We start from the raw sequence: 21,387 nt of genomic DNA, 5'->3' as shown, positions 1-21,387 counted from the left end.
AAGGATGCACAGATCCCCACGTCCCTCGGCCTTCATTCCGGCTGCTTTGCCTAGGCATAGGTCTTCTGGGGGAGATGGAAATTGGCTCTTGCTGTAAACAGTGATGGGAGAATCTCATTTTAATCTGGTGACTATGGTGGCTAAAATGTGCCAGCGTTCTCTGTGGTTCTCGTGCTGGTCAACCGGACGTGCTGACCCCCAGGCTGCAGGCAGAACCCTGTGGTTCTCGTGCTGGTCAACCGGACGTGCTGACCCCCAGGCTGCAGGCAGAACCCGCGAGCTGCCAGTGCCTCGCTCCGGAAGACCGACCTCCCTCCCTCCGCAGCCGCCCCCATCCGCAGGGGCGTCCGTCCAGCCTGGCGGCTTGCGTCTGGATGGCTTTCCCACAGTGGGGTGGGCAGGGGTGTCTGGGTCCCTCCAGCACCTGCCCGTGGGGGATGACAGGGGGAGGAGCCGAGTCCACAGACTTGGGGAGGGGAGGCTGCAGGGGCGCGGTGGCGAGTGATGGTTCGCTCCTGGAGCGTGGCTGCAGCGGGAGCGCGCCGGGGGCAGCGTGCTGGGGACGCGCACGTGTGCTCTTCTCAGACCGGCCGCCCTGCACCCCCGAGCCCCCCCAGTTCCTCAGTTGGTGTGGAGCTGGTTCCCATTGCCCTCAGCCCTGTGCGCGCTTCTGGTCCGGAGGCCAGTCCCGAGGCTGCTCCGCCCCCGGCGGCTAACCCCGCCCCCTGCGGCTAACCCCGCCCCCGTGGCTAACCCCGCCCCCGCGGCTAACCCCGCCCCCGCGGCTAACCCCGCCCCCCGCGGCTAACCCCGCCTTCCCTTTGCCCTTTCAGCTCAGCCGGCAGATCTCCTGAAGGTCCTCGATTTTCACAACTTGCCTGATGGCATCACCAAGACAACAGGCTTCTGTGCCACGCGGAGATCTTCCAAAGGTCCAGATGTCGCTTACAGAGTCACGAAGGATGCCCAGCTCAGTGCACCCACCAAGCAGCTGTACCCTGGTAAGAGACACGTGTGTGTTCGGGGGGAGGGACGGAGCCCGCGTTCAGGTGTGGGACTGGGGTGGGGACGGGCGTGTGCGGGGACGGGTATGGCTGCGCCCACCCCCCTCCAGCCCGGGTGCAGGGCCGGGTGCCTGTGTGGCGGGAGGAGCACACTTGGCTTTCCAGGAAGCCCTTCTCCGGGGCTGTGGTCCCGTTCTCGTGAAACAGCCCGGGCGGCCTCCCCTTGCCCTTCCAAGCAGGTGTCCCTCCTGCCGTAGACAGGCTGCCGCGACTCCACAGGCTGGTTCTCCCGTGACGTGGCCACGGTGAGAGAGACCCAGGGTCGTGGAAGGGACGCGCGCCGGCGCAGAAGGTCATCTGGGGGCAGTGACCGAAGAGCCAGGAAGGGAGCGTCAGGGCCGCAGCCAGAGGGTGCGGGCTTCTTAGGAGAAGCAGCTGCCGGGTGCCAGATCGCTGCCCCGAATTCTGTGCCCGGGCGGGGGGCGACATTGGCTGCTGACATGGGCCGTCACAGTTGTCCCTGTGGCCAGGCTGTGGACGCTCTGGGACAACCACCCCCCACAACACCCCCCCAGGGTCAGCTAAACCCTCAGGGCTTATCTGGACGTGGGTTAACAGCCCATAGTCCATCACCGAGACCCCGCCCCCGCCTTAAACGAGCTCGTTCTTGATTCCGGTCAGAAAGGGGGGGGGGGGCGGGGCCCCCCCCCCCCCCCCCCCCCCCCGCCCCGGGCAGGCAGCCGCTCCGTGGGCTGTAATACACTGTCATTAGGGGAGGTTTCTGCTTCACTTTTTGGTGACCTGGCTGTGACCCCAACGTTGGGCAGCCCACGGACAAGTCGTGGTGTCTCTGTGCTTCCGCGTCCCCCACGGGGTCCCGAAGGCCATGCTCTTTCAGGGCTCCATGCTTGCTTCTGATGCCTCTTGCCCTCTGCCCGGCTTTGACCCACGGGGCCCTCAAGAGTCCGTCCCCAAGAGAGGCTGGGTCGGCCCTTTTCACAAAGGTCACTTTGGGTAGATGAGGTTAGTTGGGGCACCGGGTCCCCCCCAGGCCTCCCGGGAGCCCACCTCTGCATGCCCGGCTGCCCTGGGCTTCAAACGAGGTCACCGTCAGGTCCCCTGCTGTCGGGCCGCCGTTCCACATGTCCCCAGAGCTCTACCTCCGCTCCGGGGCTGAGCCTGGCTTCTAGAATCACCCACCGGGCGCTTGCTCGCATCCCCCCGCATGCCCCTTGTCCCTGTGTTCCCCCATCCTAGAGAGACGGAGGGGCACTGGGGAAGGGCTCCAGGGGGTGGCTGCCCCGGGCCCTGGCGGCTGTGTGGGGCGTGCACGACGCTGACCCCTGCCAGGCCGGGGAAGCCAGGCGACCTGCCCGGGACGGATCTGCTGTCAGTCTGATCCCCGACGCCCCGCTCAGGCTGAGAGTGTGTCCCGCCCTCTGGACACTGCATGGATCCTGGGGATGGGGGGGTGACGGGAGATGGGTGTGCGTCCCTCACTTGTAAGACAGGCACAGTCTCTCGGCCTGTGTTTTCCCTGAGCTCTCGAATCAGTGACTTCATGAGACCCGAGTGTAAACGCTCTGACAGGGTCTTCGGGTCACCATCAGCGTGCGGAGCGGGACGGGCCTGGGCAGGGGCAGCATCTCATCAAATAAAGCTGGAGGCGGCCTTGGGCTGATTTGAATAGGAATTTTGGGGGGTGGGGTGGGTTCCCTTCTCCAAATCCCGAAGCGTGGAGTCTGTGAAAGTGGCCACGGGACGTTCATCCAGGCCAGTGTCGTGTGCCTGTGGCCTCAGGTGTGAGGAGACACATGGTTTCTGTCCCTTCTCTCTTGGACGCTGGCTGACCTTTTCCCTGGGAGGCAAGTCTCCCGCGTCAGGGGGCAGCGTGGCTGCATTTTGGACGCCCCTGTCTGCGGGCCGAGCTGCTGGTCAGGCGGCCCGAGTTGAGTGTGAACGCGTTTGAATGACTCTGAGAGCCACGGACGTCCGTGTCCGGGTGACTCGTGGCCGTGATGAGAAGACCCTGGAGTTGCCCAGCTGCTCCGAGGACACGGGGCCCTTCACGGGCTCATGGAGCAGTACTCCAGGCCAAGGCCAAGCTTTGTGGGGACGTGTTCTTTCCCCGGCCTGTGCCTGACACGGGTGAGCCCGTGGCGCCCACCATGCCCGTTCACCTGTTGGGCGGCTCTGCACGAACCATCTGGTCCCAGGCTCCCTGGGCCGGGGGTCAGGGTGGCGCAGGGAAGGCCCGGCCGAGGGGCCGCCCTCCTTCCAGTTCGGTGGTGTCTGCACAGGGACGTGTCCTCCCTGATCCCCAGGGGCCTTCCTCGTCTCACTCACACCCGGTGGTCCAGGTCCTGCGGTCAGGGGCGCCCCGTAGCGCGACTCCAGGCATGGGCCTTTCCCGACATTTGGCCCTGGGTGGCCGGACAGGCTGTAAGGACAAGGCAGAACCGAGAACTGGGATGCTTTGGGGGGCAAGCCAGAGAGGGTGACCCTGCTTTCCTGGGGGTCCTGGGAACTCACCACTGTCTGCCTGCGAGGGGACATCAGTAGAAGACACGCCCAAGACCCTAGAAGAAGCCACTGTGGATTCTCCGTGCATACAGGAGGCCGTGTATCCCGCTGGGCTGCCCTGGCTTCCGGGACCCCGGGACACAGTGAGCTTCTCCAGGACCCCCAGCCCTTCCTCCACTCTCGTGCCTGGGACTGGGGTCCTCTCTCCAGTTGTCCTCTGTCTGGTAACCTGGGGCCACTGAGCCTCCCTTCATGTTGAGGATCTGAAACAGGGCTGGGATGTGACAGTGGCCCCCCCCACCCGCTTTGACCTTTGCCCGAGTTCTTCCCTCCAGGCAGGCCGAGGGCGCCACATCAGCTCCCGCCCAGCAGAACGTCCTGTCCAGGAGCTGTTTGCTTAGTAGGATTCAGGATAATAGTGATGCCTTTGTTAAGTTCCTACTGTATATCCAGATGGCCCCAGTGCCCTTGGGCCTCAGCGGAGGGAAAAGGAAATGACCTCAGGAAGTAATTGGGCCTCTCCCCTGTGACTCTGAGAAATCTAGTGGGAAGGGTGGGACCCAGACGCTGTCCCCCTGATGGCCCAGACAGCGCGTCCCGCCCACTCCACGCCTGGAATAGACCATCTCCGGTGACAGTAAAGCCGTTATATGTCACCAGCAGGGAGATTCACGTCAGGCACAAGTTACCCTCTCAGGCTTTCTGAGCTGAGATCTGCTGGCAGCGTGTAAACACCGGGACACAGTGTCCTCGTGAGCTGGGGGTCAGGGCGATGGCCGTCCCCGGGCTGTGCTGTTGTTCCCTGATCTCCGTATTTCAGACCGGACGACGGCTGTATATGGCACGGAGTCATCTCGGTCTCGGGATGGGGCGGGTGACCCTTGAGATGTGAGGGAGGGACTGTGCCACTCTAGACCTGGACAGTGGCTCCAAGCGTGGGTCCAGTTCCCCCAGGCCTCTTGGTGCCTGTGCACCCCCAGGAGCCCAACAGAACCCTGAGGTCCTGCCCCTGGCCTTGCAGTGGGGACTTCTCCTGGCCTGCCCATTGGATGCTGCTCCTCCAGGGGGGTAGGGCTGAGGCGGTGGCTCTGACTCCCCTCACGTCCCATGTGTGGAGGGACAGCATGGAGCTGAGGGCTCTGTCACCCTGGTGACTTCAGCACCCCTCTTCCCAAAGGCTTCCTGTCTGCGTGGAAGGGGGGCCTGACTCGGCCTGTCCTGGGACGGATGGCCGTGCTGCCCAGGGTCACCTTGCACTGGGGAAGGGACCCGAGACGTCCCCTTTGGGGAGGGAGACTAGCCTGACCCCTGGGTCTGGGGGCCTTGGGCCTCCGTCTCCCCATGGCACCTTAGCTGGGGGTGTGGGGCCCATGGGGTGGACCTCTCTGCTGCCTTCTCTGTCTGCCTGGGACTTCACGCGAGTCTTTGAGCTGGGCTTTGGGGGCCCGTTGGTTTCCCTGATGGAAGCAGCCTTGGCCTCTAGCCCTTGGCTCGCAACATCTCCCCACCCTGGGTCCTACAGAGGTCACGGAAGCCACAGACAGGCCTTGGTGCCCTGAAGGTCTCCTTGTCCCCGACATGGCACCCTGCCACTCTGTGCTCCCTTGAGCAGAAGCAGAGGCACCTGCCCGGCCACACGGGCATGGTCAGCAGAGGGCGCTCACGGATAGCGTCTCCGCAGGGAGTGGCTCTGACCGGAGCCCTGCAGCCCCAGAGGCCTCGGGGCCATCTGCGCGAATTTGTCACACTGGGTCTGACAACAGGGTCGCTCCTCATCCAGGCCCATAAGCCAGGTCAGAGCCCCTCTTCTGCGAGGGTGCCCGTGCCGACGCCTTCTGGCCGGGTCAGCGGAGTGTTTCCTGGTGGCTCCGGGGACCAGCCACGCTCGCTCTGTGCCCCCCGGCGCCCTAGGCCCGCGGCAGAGCTGCGCCTCCACCAGCAGCATCGATGGGGAGGAGGCGCCGAGATTTCCTGCCGTGGCCCAGGGAAGGGCGCGTGTCTGTAGGGAGATCTGGGCGTGTGGAGCAGGCCTGCACTCCCCTCGGTGGGCTGGCGTGGGCCTGGCTGTTGATGACCTCGTGGCGTTTCTGTCCTGAATCGTAAAGAGCATTCCCTGCCATTAACATACGGGGTTTGTTGTTTTTCTTCCTTTTTGAAATTTGGGTTCAAGTCTTCCCATTTCTTTCTACTCATCTTCTGTTTTGCGTATTAGCCAGGAGATGGGGTCCCTGCCCCTGGCCTCCCGCCCCCCCGCCCCTCTCCCTACGCCCCTCCCGATGGCACTCAAGGAGACACAATCTGCTAGGTATAGCCATAGGCACTATGGAGGGTATGAAGATGCCTCTGAAACAGCCCCTGCCCAGAGGGAGCTGACCTTCTAGGAGCTTCTAGTCAGGATTTATACACAGATGTATTGAGGTACAGGAACCGAGGAGATACATTGAAGGCTCACTGACGGAAGGACCAATGAGGTTTGCATTTGGACTGAGCCTCCAAGAGGGTGGGCTTGGTCATGTGGTGATAGGGAAGGGCTGCAGGAACAGTTTGATCCAGGGACAGGTGTGCAGCAGATGGCCACGCACCACCGTATGCATCAAAAGTTGCCAGGTCCCCAAGCCGGTCTGTCTGTAGAGCTGTGACTGCATGTAGTTAGGGGTTCCTGACTGCCTTTTGATCTCTGTCTTCTGTTACAGCATCTTCATTTCCTGAGGATTTTTCCATTCTAACCACTGTGAAAGCCAAGAAAGGCAGCCAGGCCTTCCTGGTCTCCATCTACAATGAGCAGGGCATCCAGCAGATCGGCCTGGAGATGGGCCGCTCTCCGGTCTTCCTCTATGAGGACCACACGGGGAAACCAGGGCCAGAGGATTACCCCCTCTTCAGGGGCATCAACCTGTCGGATGGCAAGTAAGTGAGCACCACTCAGCAACCCGGTCCGACTCCTGCTGGGGTCTGCGCAGGCCGCCTACCGCCTGCTGGCTGGCAAGGGAGCTGCGGCAGGATGCACTTCATAAACAAGCAGGAAGCTGCCACCGTGCACACAGGCGGGCACCGGGCAGAGAGAGGACGGGTCTCGAGTTATCGTCTGCCTCTTCGCAGGGGGTCCGTACGTCTCCCTGGGTCTCCCCTTCTCCTTCAAATGCACTAGAATATCTCAAGTGCTGCCCTCCTAGCCTCGAAGGGACGTTGAAGATGGTGTGGTTATGCCCAACTCCTTCTGGAAAGGATGTATGACATCCTTTTATTTTTTTATTTAAATTCAATTAATTAACATACAGGGTTTCAGAGCTAGAGCTCAGTGGTTCATCAGTTGCGACGGACACTCAGCTGTCGCTGCGTCACGTGTCGTCCGTAACGTCCGTCCCCCGGCCACCCCTCCCCAATCCCCGTCCCTCCAGCCACCCTCCGCTTGTTCTCTATGGTGAAGAGTCTCTTACGGTTTGTCTCCCTCTCTGATTTCGTCTTGTTATATTTTTCCCGCCCTTCCGCTAGGCTCCTGTTCTGTTTCTTAAATTCCCCACGTGAGTGAAGTCCTACGGTGTCTGTCTTTCTCTGACTTTTTTGCTCAGCGTAACCCCGTTCAGCTCCAGCCACGTCGTCGCAAACGGCAGAGTTTGTCCTTTCTGACGGCGGAGCCGTGTCCCGTTGCGTACATGTGGACCGTGTCTTTTGTAAACGATGTACTAGGTCCTTCGGGACGGTGGGCGTGAATGATTGAAAAAAAAAAAGGACCATTCTTTCTGGAATTCTCTATCTGGAGCATGCCGAAACCCTGGTAGTGTGAAAGTCAGCTCCTCCGTGGCTAACGCACCACGTGCCTGATCTTAGAAGCCCCTCAGGGTGTGGTTCCCGTGTTTCTCGCTCACGGCTCCACAGCCATCCTCCGTCCCGCCGCTTCCCAGCAAATCCTGTCTTCCCCAGCTGCTCCCAGCAGTTTGCTGTGGGGCTCCGGTTCACATGAGGCTGGACCATGGCATCTGCCGGCCCTTGGGCAACCTGGTCTGATGGCAGAGGCTGGGCTCAGAGCTGCCCAGCCCCACCGTGACTGTTGTGGTGTCCCCTGGGTTGGCGACCTGTGACCCAGGCCCCCGTCACCCACCCGGGCTGTTTCTTTGCAGGTGGCACAGGATCGCTCTCAGCGTCCACAAGAAAAACGTCACCTTGATCTTGGATTGTAAAAAGAAGACCACCAAACACCTGGCCCGCAGTGACCATCCCATGATAGATGTCAATGGCATCATCGTGTTTGGGACCCGGATCCTGGATGAGGAAGTCTTTGAGGTAAGTGGGGGGAGCTGCCCCACGGTCACCTGGGACCAGAGCCGGCAAAGGGTCACTCCTGCCTACGGCCGCCATGGCTGCTGCTGGCAGCCGGTCAGGAGACAGGTGTGGGGACAGCTGGCATTCTGACGTGGCCGTGGTTTCTGCTGGCTGCGGCCTCTGCTGCAATCCCGAGGGCTCTTTGTGGCCTGTGGGAGTGGAGAGGCTATGTGGGGACAGCTGTGTCCACCTTTGCCCAAGGGGCCTGGGGAAGCTTGGGAAGGGCATGGGCTTTGGTGAGCCTGGCCTGGGGTTTGTGGATAGACCCCTGCCATCTGGTGTCTGAGGGTTGAACTGGGAAGGGGGCAGCGGCTGGGGGGGCTGGAGGCCAGTGCCGGGCCAGGTGCTTGTGCTGCAGGAGGGCACACGCCGCCAGCCTTCAGAGGTGCTGTCCCTTGGCAGTGCGCATCGGCTGCCTGGAGCCGGGCTTCCCAGGGAGACGCCTCAGGGCCGGGGCCGGGGCCCGAGCAGAGTCCTGCATTTCCCTCCTCTGAAGACTGGAGCTCACTCTAAGACAGAGTTAGAGTGCCTTGTACTGCAGAAGCAGGTCACCTCTGCCGGGGTCAGCAGTTTCCAGAAGCCCTGGGGGAGCGCACTGGTGATCCCTGAGGACTCTCCCATGTCCAGGTGCTTAGACTTTGCTTCCTGAGGAGCTGGGGCCCCAGCCCTGTGGCAGGGCCCTGGGATCTGCATTCTAGAAGGCACTTCAGGTGACCGGTGGCCCCTCTGGCTGGGCCGAGGTGACAGCCAGACCCTTCCGTTGGACTTCTTTCTTGTACATATCCGGGCTTTGTGGAAGGAATGTTGGCTGCCCCCAAGGCTCTGTGGCTAAAGCAGGTTTGGAAACCACCATGCAGGTCTGAGGGCTCTCCCAGCTCTGGGATTCCGTCCTCGGGGCAGCCTTTCCTCTCGAAATTCCTGCGACTGCGCACATACCTGGCCGTGTTTGAGAGGAGCGCTCCATGCCCTCCGGCCTTGTACTCACACCTGAGGTGGGGTCTCCGGGCCCCTCCATCTGCTGGGCCAACTGGAGAGCCCGCCGGGCTGGTCAGGGGCTGACCCGATCCCGGTGCTTGGCGGGGGACCCTGGAGGGAGAGAATGTGCCTTGTTACTCCCATTTCTGTTCTAGAGGGAGTCACGTCTCTGCAGACGCTAGCGCTGGCCGGTGGGGGAGGTCCGCAGCCGAGCAGGGAGAGGGTGACTTTCCCAAAGTCTCATCTTTCTGCAAAGTCAAAACGGGGCATGTGGCGGGCGGGAAGACAAAACCTTCCAGGGGGGTGGCTGGCCCGGTGCAGGCCCCCACCATCGTGCGCTGGGTTGGGGGCTCAGGCAAGTTGCCTTGCCGTGTCGTAGCCTCAGCTTCCCTGTCTGTGCAGTGGAACCATGAATGTGGTTCTTCCTGTGGCCGTGGCCCATGGCAGCCCTCAGGCGCTCGAGGAGGATTAGTGGCTTGGTTCTGATTTGAGTTCCACAGCAAGGCGGGTGGGATGATGGATGGGTGGGGCCCAGATCAGCCACGTCTCTGCGGACACGTGGTGGGAGGGCCACTCAGAGACCGGGGGCAGCCAGCCTGTGACGGTGGGGGCCCTGCTGGGAATGGTGGCCCTTGGTGTGTGCCAGGACAGCGGGAGCCCTTTAGTGCTGCCAAGTTTTGCAGGTTCTGGAGACGCCCCACTTCTGACCTGACTTGCCCGGCGACCCCGGTGAATGGCTGGGCAGGGAATTGGAGGGGCCGCGGCCAGGCGGGGGTGGCTGCGGGGCTCTCCCGGGGAGCTGGGGTCAGAGGCACCGGGGTCACGCAGACTGGGATCTAGCGGCCGCTGGTTCAGAGCCCTCGCCGGCGACAGAGTCCAGGAAAGCAGGGGTGCTGCTGCGCTCCGGGCCTCTCACTTGTCTGACGTCGGGAGCGGCCGTGCCGCCTCGCGGGGGCTCACCTCAGCTCACCGGGCGTGGGTGCCTGCTCGTGAGGGGGACCCAGGGTCACCGCAGACACCGCCCATCTTCCTGTTGGTTGAAGTTCTGCCCCCGGAGGCGGGAAGGTTTGCCAAAGCAGGGCCGTGGCTTTGCGGGTTTGAATTCGCTTACTGTGCGGCAGTTTCTCTGTGCTGGGCAGAAAGCCGCATCCTTTCTCTTGCCTCCTGTGTGCTCCCAGGGGCCCGTCATCGTAAAGAGGCCAGAACAAGCTTCATCTTTAAAAAAAAACACATTAGGATCCTAAAGCAAATACCGCTTTACATTGATATGCTGGTCGAGCCAGAAGGAGCGGCTTTCCCGACACTAGAGCGGCACCGCTATGGGGGAGCCCCGGGAGAGCTCAGGGCCCAAATCCCATGGGGGGAACCTGGCTGGGCCTCCTAAGCCCGTTCAAGACCTGGGGTCCTCATCCGCTGCGTGGGCCGGTGGCCGTGTTGAGCCGGGGGTGCGTGTGCGAGGCCGTGCAGGCCTCCTGGCGCGGCTTGGATGGAGACGGCAGGTTGGGAATGTGCTCGGAACGGCTGGCCTGAGCGGCGGCCAGGGACGGGAGGCTTCGTGGCCGGCGAGGGGTTCGTGTTCTGCAGGCAGTGCTTGCCCAGACGCAGACTTTCCTGGCAGCCGGACTCGCTCATGTTGGAAAATGTGACCTGACTTTCGTAGCGAAGACCAGTGGCCCAGTGGCCCCCGGAGCGCTCCGTCTGGCCTTTCTCCTCCCAGAGCAGCCACTGAGCTGGGCGCGGCGGCCCTCGATGCCCAGCCGGCCTGGCTCTCACGGCGACGGAGGAAGAGTCTTTGTTTCTTTTGAAACAGAAGTGACTTAAGTCTTGTACTTTCTGCCAGATTTCCAGTAACGGCCCTCCCCGTGCTGGGCACTTGGCTTCTCCCCGTTCTTCACGACGGGGACGGGTGGCGGCGCCGTAGAAAGCGATTTCTGCAGCTGCGGCTGCGTTCTTCCCCCGGAGGATGTCTTCCCCTCATCAAAAGCCACTTTGTCCCACAGCGCTGCAAGGGCCTGGTGAGCTGGAAGGATTGGGAGTGACTTTGGGGGGCCGCCCATCCCCACGGCCACACACACGGAGTCCCGTGCTGACCGCTGTGTCCAGACAGGGCTTTACTGAACTCCAGAGAGCTTATTGGGGCACTGGGGATTTTCCTGGGGTACACGGGGCCCCACAGAGGCCCCTTTGTCCCAAGTAAAGTGCCGTCCAGGGCAAGAGCCTGGCATAGGGGCTCGCAGCTCTGGGGAGCCCTTCCCCCCCAGGGGCAGACCCTCAGCCTGGCTATGCAGGTTGGCAGCCCCCGGTCTCCCAGCCCCGGTGTGAGCCGCTGACGGGTCTGTCCTGCTGGACAGGGGATGGGACAGTTGGGTCCCTTCTGAAGCCTCCCCAGGAGGAAGGTGCAGACATAGGTTCCACAGGCCTTGGGCCTCATCCACCTTCTTTCCAGCTGATGACCGGCAGCCCGTTGCCAAACCCCTCCAAGCCCAACGACTTCATCTGGAAAATGGGCAGAGGAGGCCTACACTGTGGATGGAATCTGGGTAAAGCGCCCCCCCCCCCACCAGCCTCCCCGCAGACCCCAGAGAAGCACACTTCCCCCGACCCTTGGCGGTCAGAGCTGAGGCCCTCTGGCCCTTTGTCCACATTCACCTGCAGGGACATGACTGATGGGCGTGTGTCTAGGGGGCGGCTTGGGCTCACAAGCTGTCCCTCCGCTCCACTTCTCCAGACTCACCTTGCAAGTTCAGTGCCAGGACGCCTGCCTTTGAGACCAGGGCCTCCAGCTGGGCAGGCGGGGGGCCGGCCTGGAAGGGCTGGCCAGGGCCATGCACCCCTGAGCTGAGGTTCGCCCTCCCGGGACCTGCCCTGCCTGTGCCTGCACGTGGCCATCCCAGTCCCCAGGGCTTGCGCTGGGAGTTGTGCTCATGGCCTGCCCCAGGCAGGGGCCCCTGGCCAGGCCGTCCCCAGTGTTGGGCTGGTGTGAGCTGGAGGGGCTCAGGCTGGGTGGCGACCATGGCCTCGCTCCTTCCCCTGTGGATCCCTGCCCGCGGGCTCTGAGGCGGAGAGTGCGTTTTGCGGGGTTGCTCTGGGCCGCCGTTCGCCACGGTCTCACTGGGAGCTGTGTGTCTCGTGTCCTGCGGCTTCCCCCGGGGTGTGACGGTGTCCCAGGTGGCGTGGGGGCCGTGTGGGCTGAGGGCCCACTGTGAGGGAGGTTGGAGCCGTTTTTCAGAAGAGGACAAGGCCTGCAGGCTTCCCCGTGCAGGAGAAAGGCTTGTTTTCCTCCAGGGCTTAGGAACGAGCTTTGTGTTTTTGGAAACAGAGACGAGAGTGCCAGGGAAAGCGAATGTGTCTGGCAGGAGCTGAGAAGTGGTTGTTTTCCTTCCGTGGTAGAGCTGGGGGGAGGCCGGCCAGGGCAGCACTGGCCAGCAGGGCCCGGGACGTGCCCGCCGAGTGCTCTGCCCTGCCGTCACCTTTCGCCGCTCCTGGGACGCTGGCACCAGAGAGGTAGAAGAACCGCAGAAGGTCGCCTGGAAAACCGTGGGGGAGCCGGCTAGGTCCCCAGACCTGTTGCTGCCGAGAACCCGACGGTCTGCTCTGGTGTCACGTAGCGTGGTAGGCACCACACTCTCAGCAGCCCGTGCTTCTGCTGTCCCCTTGACCCATGCCCCCCGGGACCTCAGGAACTGGGTCACAACCTTCCCCAGCTGGAGCCAATCCCGGGTGGTCCTAATGATGCCGGGGGCTGCTTGTTCTCTGGCTCCCACATGGGCTCCCAGGACATCAGAGTGCCCTGACCTGTGGGGTCGGCAAAGCCCCAGAACCTTCCAGAAGGAGCCAGCACAGGCTGTTTGCAGGCTCACTGGCAGCCAGGGCTGGACTTGCGCGCCCGGCCTGCCGAGCGCTGTCCCCAGCAGGGTCCGGAAACACCGGCTGAACCGGGGCACCCTTTGCTCTTCAGCGGGGCCTGGAGCCGGCGGGTGTTCCAGATGGAGGGGTCTGGAGGCTGGGGCTTGGCCGGGGTCGGGGAGGGCCTCTGTGGCGGGAGGACCCTCCTCTCTGGTGAGGCGGGAACAGAGGGAGGCCCACCCCAGCGGACGGGGAGCCCGGGCGTTCTGGGCGGGCGCCAGACCCACTTCTAAGCTCTCGGGCGTCTCGAGGGGCAGCAAGACCGAACGGACTGCACTCCAGAGCCCTGGGTGCCGGGGGAGAAGCCGGCAGCACCCCCGAGTGGCGGTCCTCCGGCTGTCCGCCCGCCTTCCATTTGGAGAGACAAGGGGTTTACCTCATCCCTGATCCCCCTTTCCAGAGGCCTGGCTTTTCCACTGACATGTTCTTTCCTGGAATGCAGCTTGCCTGGGGCCGGAGCGGGCCTCTGCTCGGCTGGGCTTTCTGGGCCATCCGCGAGGCGCCAGGGGACCCTCTGGGGAGCATAGAGCCCTCTCCGGCCACACGCACGGTTGCGGGCCTCAGCGTCTCGAAGGCGAGAGAGCTGTGAGCTTCGTGTTGGAGGCCTGGGTCCCCGTCCCCGCTTTCACCGCGCAGGCTGTGGCCTCTGAGCTCCCAGGCCCCTCCGGGGACCATCCCATCACCCACCACGGGGACGCTCCAGGGGACCCAGGGCCAGCGGAGCATGCGGGCCGTGACTGGGGAGCTGTGGGACTCTCCCCCCAAGGGCTTTGTGGCACTGGGGACCGTCTGCTGCAGGATCTATTCCCTCTGGGGCTGGGAGGCAGCACTTCTGTTGGCCCGTTTCCGTCAGCATCCCGTGGGGGTGTCATGCTGACCCAGGTTTCTCCGGGGAGAGGAAATGCGGGTGCGTTCTGAGGGTGCTTCTCCAGTCCTCAGAAGGTGGTGCATCTGTGGGGCCGGGGCCAAACCTGAGCTCATGTTCAGACGCCAGGCTCGAGGCGTCTGGAGCCCTGCCCGTAAGGCCCCCGTGCCTCCCGCATCCCCATGGTTGATGCGGGTTCAGAGGCCCGTGTGCCCTGCCCCCACCCCCCCTCCCAGCCCGGGGTGTTTCTCCTGTTGGGGCGGCTAGTTAGACCCATGCTGGGAACAGGAGGAGCCAGCCTTCACAGCGGCACCCGTTTAGAAGCCTTCCAGGTGTGCACAGCAGCTGAGGAGGGAGCCCTGTCCGCATGGCACCCTGTCCCTGCTCCAGCACGTGTCCCCTGACTTTAGATGGGCTGTGGAAGCTCCCAGGGCTAGGTTATGGGCCCGAGCCATGGCCCTGGGAGAGTGGGCGCCTCATACCCAGGTGCTCTGACCTCAGATGGCATGTCCTGGGTGGGGCCCACAGCGGGCAGAGCGTCCCCAAAGAGCCTGGTCCGTCGGCTGCCTCCCCCAACCCCCGTGGCCCCAGGGCTCCTTGGCTTCAGGCTCTGCTCCCCGCTGCACGCGGCTCTCCTCTCCTTGTCTGTCTGTCCCTTGTCTTTCTCCTGAGGACGCTTCTCACGGGATTTGGGGCTAATCCAGCGCAGTCTCCTTCGAGAACCGGAGCGTCCTTACATCCACGAAGAGCGCGTTTCCAGAGAAGGTCCCGTTCCCAGAGTCTGGGAGTAGGACTGGGGGGGACGGTCATTATTGAACCTGTTCCCAGACCAGCCCGGAAGGGGGTTCGCCCGTCAATTCCTGCAGGGCCTGTGCGGGTAATCAAGCGCTTGTCGCTGGGCGTGGACGTTCGGCTGGTTTCCAGTTGAGGCTTTCCCAGTCTGCTGTTGAGTCCGGCCGGGGAGGCAGGACGGTGAGCTCCTTCCGGCTGGAGGGGATGGTTCTGGGCAGCCCCGCGCCTGCCTCCTGGCTTGGATGGGCGACGGCCGGCCCATGAGGACGGTGTGCAGGGCTTTTGAGGTACATTTTTGTCTCCAGCTCAGGCCCAGGAAGGGCTGGGACTTGTGTCCAGTGCAGTAGCCAGCGGCCGGCGGGCGGGGGCCAGTGACCAGCTGGATGTCGGGCAGGATGGAGGCTCGTGGGGGCTGGCCAGAGCAGGCTACAGCGGGTCTCATGTTGACACCCACACCCAGGGGCTTTCGTCTGTGCCTCTGTGGTCAGGGTGTTTGGGGTGGGGCCTGAGCTCTGAGGGTGTGCCCCTGGAGCTGGCCCCGGTCGCCCTGGTCCTGTTGAGCCAAGCAGCTGGGGCCACCGTCTGTCTCTACCCAGGATGGTGGGTGCGGGGTGGGGGGTAGCAGCTTGGAGGGGCAGAGAGACCCCACAGAGTCAGGCAGGCCTTGCTTCTGCCTGCGTGGTGCGGGACCTGGTAGCCCCTGCTCCCTGGCCTGGGAGGGCCTGAGGATTGCTCTGTGGAAAGTCTGAGTAGTGAGACCCCGTCCCGGCCCAGGGATGCAGCCCTGGAAGCCCAGCCTTGTGGAATGACCTGCTGGTGTGTGGGTCCCCGGGGAGGATCGGTGCCGGCGCTCCAGGGAGGGCATGTCGTCTCGAGGTCACCTGTAGGGCTGCGGCAAGAACAGGCTAGGGCCCGTCCGTGGATGGGGGGAGGGTTTTTGGCTTTCCTGCGGGGGCCGGACCCTGTGGCCCATGCTTCTGGCTGCAGAGCCCTGGGAGCCAGCCGGCAGTGGTGCCCGAGCTTGGGAGCTGCCCCTCTGGGTGACCGGAGGACAGGGGTCCCGCTGTGTGTGTTGGGGGGGACTTTTTCTCTACTGCTGCCCGTTGTCAGGGGGCCTGGGGAGTCTTCGGCCTTGTCCTGGCCTCCCCCTACATTCGCACGGCTTGGGCTAGCCTGGACTCTGTCTCCTGCGGGAGCTGGGGCGGCCGGGCTTGTGAGTGTCGGGGGAGCACTGGGCGTCCCTCCTCATCCAGCGAGCTGTCCGAGGGCCACGGATGGTCAGACTCTCAGGACCACGCTGGGGGAGGGGAGGGGCGTGTGCCATGGCGGTTGTGATGACAAGGGTTAGGACCATCATTCCCGTCTCTGTGTTGCAGATGTGAGAGTCGGAGGGCGGCGTGGAGATCCGCGAGACCAGCCGGCGGGTGGGGGGCCCGGGGCTGGCATCCAGCCCTCACCTGCAGAGTGCCAGCCCACGGGCGGTTCCGTGGGACCCCCGAGGGACGTGCTGCGTGGCCTGTGTGGGTGGCAGAGGGGGTCCCCAGGCCCCCTATGGGCTTTCAGTGTCCCTGGGCCTCTAGGGGGGACATCACCTTGGGACAAAGAAACTCCTGTACTGGGGCGTCTGTGTGGGCATTTGCCGGGTGCCTGTGTTGGGGGCATGGGGGGGCCTCTGACAGTTGTGCGAGCGCCCGTCGGAGGGCTTCCTCTGAGCACGTTGAAGGGTGAGTGCAGACTCACTTTCCCACCGTGCTACTCCGGATCTGTACGGAAGCTCCCGGCGCCCAGAAGGACAGGCCCCGTGAGGTCTGCATGGTGCGGCCTCACCATCCGGGGGCCGGGCACCGGGCCGCGCTGGGAGGCTTGTTCCGGCAGTGGTTGTGCCACCGAGTGTCCTCCTTCTGTTCTGTTTGGAAAAGCAGATACTGGTAACACCCCTCCCAGCGCTAAGGAGGTACTTCCAGCCTTAACGGCCGACAGCCTCCTGATAATTCCCCGACGATTCTGCACAGCAGCCCAGGACGGGCGTGTTTTGTTGGCTCCTCAGTGCTCATGGGCTACCTAGGAAGGGCGCCCGCTGTTGCCTGGGGTGTCGAGGTTGTACCGCGGAGCAGAGTGGCCTTTGTGACCGCCAGGCACCGCGACAGAAGCTTCTGGGGACTGGGTGGAGCTTTGCTGACCTGGCACGTGGCAGACATAAGTGTGTAGGGGCAGGAAACGTCGGTCGGCCTCAGAACGGGGAACAGAGTGGAAACAGCGGGTGCGGGCTGCTCTGGCAGGGGGTCCGGGCCACCACCGGGCCAGCCGCGGGCCTGGGGCCCAGATGTGGACTCAGGTGCCGCCTGCCCCCCTGAGGGTCTGTGCCCACGCAGAGGGCGGCCGGGGTGAGGCCACAGATGTTGTCCACGCAGACCTTCTACTTGAACTCCACAGGGGCTAGGCTGCTCCTGGGCGGATCCGCAGGACAGTGACTCTGGAGCCCCCCACTCTGTGCCCCTGTGCGAGGCCCCACCTCTCTGAGCCTCAGTGTGTGCATCCACAAAATGGGGATAAGAGAGAAGACACAGGGCGACCCCCACCCCCTTGTGAGCACAGAGGAGCCGCGACGAGGCATGTCGGGGCTGTGCAGGTGGAGGGTGCTGTCGTGGGGAGGGGCTGGGTCGTCTCTACAGCCCCAGGACCGGGTGGCTGTTGCTGAGGGGTGCAGGCCCCTTGGTGGGACGGCTGCCCCTGTGAGGGGGGCAGGATGCCCACTGTCAGGCCCGTCAGTCCGGGGCAGGTGCCCTGTGCTCCTGGAGGGAGGCTGGAGGGCACCTGGGGGAGCTGCCTGCCCGCTGGGACCATGGACGGAGGGGCCAGGCAGGAATTGGTCTGGGGCTCACCTGCCACCCAGGGCGTTGAGGGCGCGGTGGGGCAAATCAGGCAAGACTCCGTGGAGGGAGAGGGCATCTCCTGGTCTCGGGGAGAGCCACGGCCAAGCCTGCCAGACGGTCAGGGTGGAGGAGGCAGTCGGCCCAGGTGGCCTGGGGGTGGGGCAGGGGAACAGTGTGCGGCCGGGAGCAGGGGAACCCCTCAGGCCCAGAAGCCAGAGTCTGCAGGGGGGGACGGTGGCAGGGGAGTCCTCCGTCGATTCTGGCCGCCGTTGTGGGAGAGGTGGCGGTAGCTCAAGTGTGGGACAGCAGTGGGATGACACGGGGGTGTGGAGTGCGGGGTGGGTCCTTCTTGGTTCTGGAAAGTTCCTGGCCCTCGCTGCGTCAGCTTTCCCCTCTGTGAATGGGGCAGTAGGGAGGCTCAGGCGAGACCCGGTGCACTGCGGACCCACCTCCGCATTCCCTAGACTAGGGAACCCCTGGCCTTGGACCTTGGAGCCCAGCCGCACTGAAGCCCAGGGACTCTCGGGGGACCGCGTCCCCCGTGGACCTCACACGACTAGTCTGAAGTGAGACCATTTTACTACGTCGCAGGTTTTGACCTGTGTGACACAAGTCCGCAAACCTTTCTTAACTACCATCTTGTGTGACGTGCTGGTGTGTAAGCCCTGCTGGGGACCCCCAGGCTCCTCCACGGGACCCCATTTGAGAAGCCCCAGCTGGGCTGAGAGCCCAGGTCCCTGCGTCCCGAGGGAGCCTGAGGGGCAGGGAGGCCATGGGAGCGGGACGCACGGAGCTCCCACGAGCGCCCAGCCTAGGGAAGGCACCGCGTGAGACGGGGTCCAGCACCTCCAGGGTGGGGAGCGGCCCCTGGTTCTAGTTGAGTAACAATTTGGGTTATTGATGGGGCACCTGGAATCATCGAAATGTGAACCCCTAGGCTTCAGGGGGGCCCTGCAGCCAGGCAGGTGGCGTTTTCCTGGCTCGCCCGTGCCGGGGCCTGCGGGAGTGTGACCGTGCCGGGAAGCATGCTGGGTCAGGGCGAGAGCCCCAGGCTCCCCCGCCCTCGGTCCCTCTTGGGCGCTCCCGCTCCAGGCCTGGTGTCCGCCGCCGCCCTCTGTGGCCCCACGACTCCTGACTGAAGTTCAAGCTGCCTCGTGGCCAGAGGGGATAATGTCCCTTCACTTTCTCCCAAGGGTCCCCAAGGACAGAGGCTCTCTTTCTGTTTCTGTTCACTTGTGGGCCAGCCAGCCTAGAAGGTCACATGAAGGTCATCACTGCACTGTATGGTCACACTGTGCCCGCGCCCGTGCACACGCACACACCCAGAGAACTCCAGCAGCTACAGGTGTTTCATGAGTCTCCGAGTTTGGGGGCTGCTAGGCTGCCTTCAGGGCATGCGGCTCCCGACTGGTCCAAGGTCAAGGCCAGGCTGGTTGAGGGTTCCTAGTCAGAGTCGCCCCCGACCTGAGAGGACAGCTGGGTCACAGATATCCTGGGCTGCCCTCACTGCTTCTAGAGAGTCAGGGGACCGGCCAGCAGCTCTGACCTTGGCCAGCATCATCGCGCTGGCGTTCGGCTCCCGAAGGCCAGGCTGGGTCCCCAGAAGCCGCAGGCTAGTGGCCTCGCTGGGTGCGCGGCTTGTATTCGTGGGTGGGCCTCCCATCCTGGCCCCGGCTCCCGCCTTCCGCCTCGTCCCCCCCAGAACACAGACACAGCACCCAGGGCTGTCCCGCTGACCCTGCCCCCAGGCCCCGAGGGGCCGGAGTGTGAGCAGCAGGGGCCTCCAGCATCTCCCACCAGCGGCCACGGAGGAAGGCTCTGCTGGGGAAGGGGGTCACCGAGTGACTCTCGGGGTCTGTGGCTTGGAGCTTGTTTTGCCACAGGAAGCATCACAAAAATGCTCTCAGAACATCCGTGGGACTTGTGAGGTCCAGTGTGAGCCAGACCAGGGGCAGCCACAGGCAGGCCGTCTCCAAGGCACCAGGCAGCGGTTGCCACAGCCCCGGGTTGACAAAGATTCTCAGGTTGTGTCTGGTCCCAACTGGAGAAAGGTCCACGGGGGACAGCTTCTCTCCAAGGAGCACGCGTGTATTCGACATGCCAACCTGCGCACACAACTCCTGTGTGTGCTGGGAAGAGGCGGGAGGGGGCGCAGGAGTCCTGGACGAGGGCTTCCAAGAGGCTCAAACCCACGCCTGTTTCCCCTTCTCACAGAGGCGCGGGGGGTGGACAGATCCCTGCCCTTTGAGACACGCACCCTCACCTGTCACCCTTTGTGCACCCTCGAAGGGGCACATGTTCTTTGTTGTGGAAAGCCCTCAGGGGTTTGTGGGGAAAGGATCTGCTACAAGCCTAGGAGTCTGCGGAGGAAGGTGGCCCCGGGAATGGAGGGGGCTTCGTGCTTGCGGGGCCCGGAGGTGACCTGCTGCCCACCGTATGCTCCCTCTGCAGCCGTGTGGGGAGTGGGCGAGGCAGGCAGGCAAGCAGGGCTGGTGAGGAGGGTCAGGTCAGCACCGACCGTGCCCTCGGATTCCAGAGCTCCGGTGAGTCCGCAGGAAGCACTCGGCGCCGTGCCTCTGCCTGCTGTTTACGCTGTAGCCTTTGGCCTTGTTGGTTGCCTGGTGTTGGGGGCAGCCTGGGCCACGGTGTGGGGGCCTGTGAAGCCTGGTTCTGGGTGGGGCGCTCTGGGGTACAGGGACACAGGTGTGCCACACGTGGCCATGGCCCGAGGTCTTGGGCTTCGTGGGGAGGCAGGCCCTTTACCAGACACCTGGAGTCCCCTGTGCCGGTGGCTTGATGGAGGGGAGCGCCGGGTGCCGGCTGCCACGACCACCCCAAAGGCCCCCAAGCCTCCTCTCCCTTCCGGAGACGGTATCTGGGGAACGCACGTTCGGATGTCGAGTTGCCATCAGAAAGACAGAGGACATATTTTATTTGAATTGGATAAAATCTGAACTGGAAGTCGTGTTGCTTAATAAAACTGTGTGGTGTGATTCCCTGGTCCTGTCACAGGGTTCTTGTCCACGGGAGAGTTTACAGCACGGCCAGGAGCCTCTGACACCCAGAGGGAGAGACGGCGGGGCGGAGAGGGCCAGGGAGGGGGGGAGGCCCGGAAGGGAGAGGCGGACGGAGGGAGGCGGCGGCTCTGGTGGGTGAAGGGCTGCGGCCGGGGCCGGGAGTGTCTTCCAGGGACTCCCTTCAGAGCTGCCTGTGCGGAGACGGGTCTGCTTGGGCAAGTTCTGAGCTCCTTGCCCACCTCCAGGGTCTTCAAACCCAAGTTGGGGGCCGCATAATTCGGACCCACGTCTCAGGCGCTAGGCAGGATGTGCCTTTTCTGGACTCTAAGACTGTCCCCCAGTTCTGCCGCTGCGTCACCCCCACGTCGCCCCATCTCTAGGCCGGTTACCCTACAGGAGCTTTGGCAAGCCAGGGAAGGGCAGTGGGTCCTGTCCCTCAGAGCCGTGCGTGGGGCTGGCACGTAGCGTCCCAGACCCTGGGAGGCCATCTGGGGAGCCACGCCTAGTGACCCTGAGAGACACGTCCTCACAGCCTTCCATGTCTAGCCTAGTCTGTGTCCGCCTCAGGGAAGGGGCTCACCCACCTTTACCCAGCGGAGGGTTTGGACGACATGGCTTCCTTGCTTGCGCCTGTGGTTCTGACCTGTGCAGAATGAGCACCACTTCCTTTCAGTCAAGCTCACGGCTACCATATTATCTTGCTTCACTCGTGGCTTTCTTCAGGAGCAGAATGGGCCTTTTGTTGGGCCACGGGAGAGTGGGTGTGCAGGAGCAGGGGTAGCCTCGGGTGTCCGGACAGAAAGGGACAGTGGGAGTCAAGGGGCATCAGTGACAACCACATGAATACATGGGGATGGTAAGCATGTGCCTCACCGTGGGGCACAGTGCAAGTGCAAAGTGTTAGGAAGAGTGTGGACACTGCCAGGCAGTGGTTCTGGGCCACGGTTACATTTCTGTGTGTAATACAGGGACGGGCACTTCATAGGTGCTCAATGATTGCTACTGGATGAATAGAAGGACGGATGATAGATGGTAGATAGTTGGTGAATGGATGATGGTTGGTGGATGGTTGATGGATGGTTGGGTGGACGGATGGACGGATGGATGGATGG

General features: G+C 63.5%; 1 protein-coding gene across 3 annotated transcripts in view; it reads left to right on the top strand.

The window, feature by feature from the left end:
- COL5A1 (collagen type V alpha 1 chain) overlaps positions 1 to 21,387 on the top strand; it is a 136,708-nt gene that overhangs the window by 35,456 nt on the left and 79,865 nt on the right. For all 3 annotated transcript variants that reach the window (XM_059410379.1, XM_059410378.1, XM_059410380.1), the window contains exons 2-4: positions 834 to 1,001; positions 6,221 to 6,434; positions 7,646 to 7,808. In XM_059410379.1, coding sequence (XP_059266362.1) covers positions 834 to 1,001; positions 6,221 to 6,434; positions 7,646 to 7,808 — 545 coding nt within the window. The remainder of the gene's footprint in view (positions 1 to 833; positions 1,002 to 6,220; positions 6,435 to 7,645; positions 7,809 to 21,387) is intronic.

The sequence above is a fragment of the Mustela nigripes genome, chromosome 9 (assembly GCF_022355385.1).
Source record: "Mustela nigripes isolate SB6536 chromosome 9, MUSNIG.SB6536, whole genome shotgun sequence".
NCBI classification, from domain to species: Eukaryota; Metazoa; Chordata; class Mammalia; order Carnivora; family Mustelidae; genus Mustela; species Mustela nigripes.
This window is presented reverse-complemented; position numbering and strand designations above follow the sequence as displayed.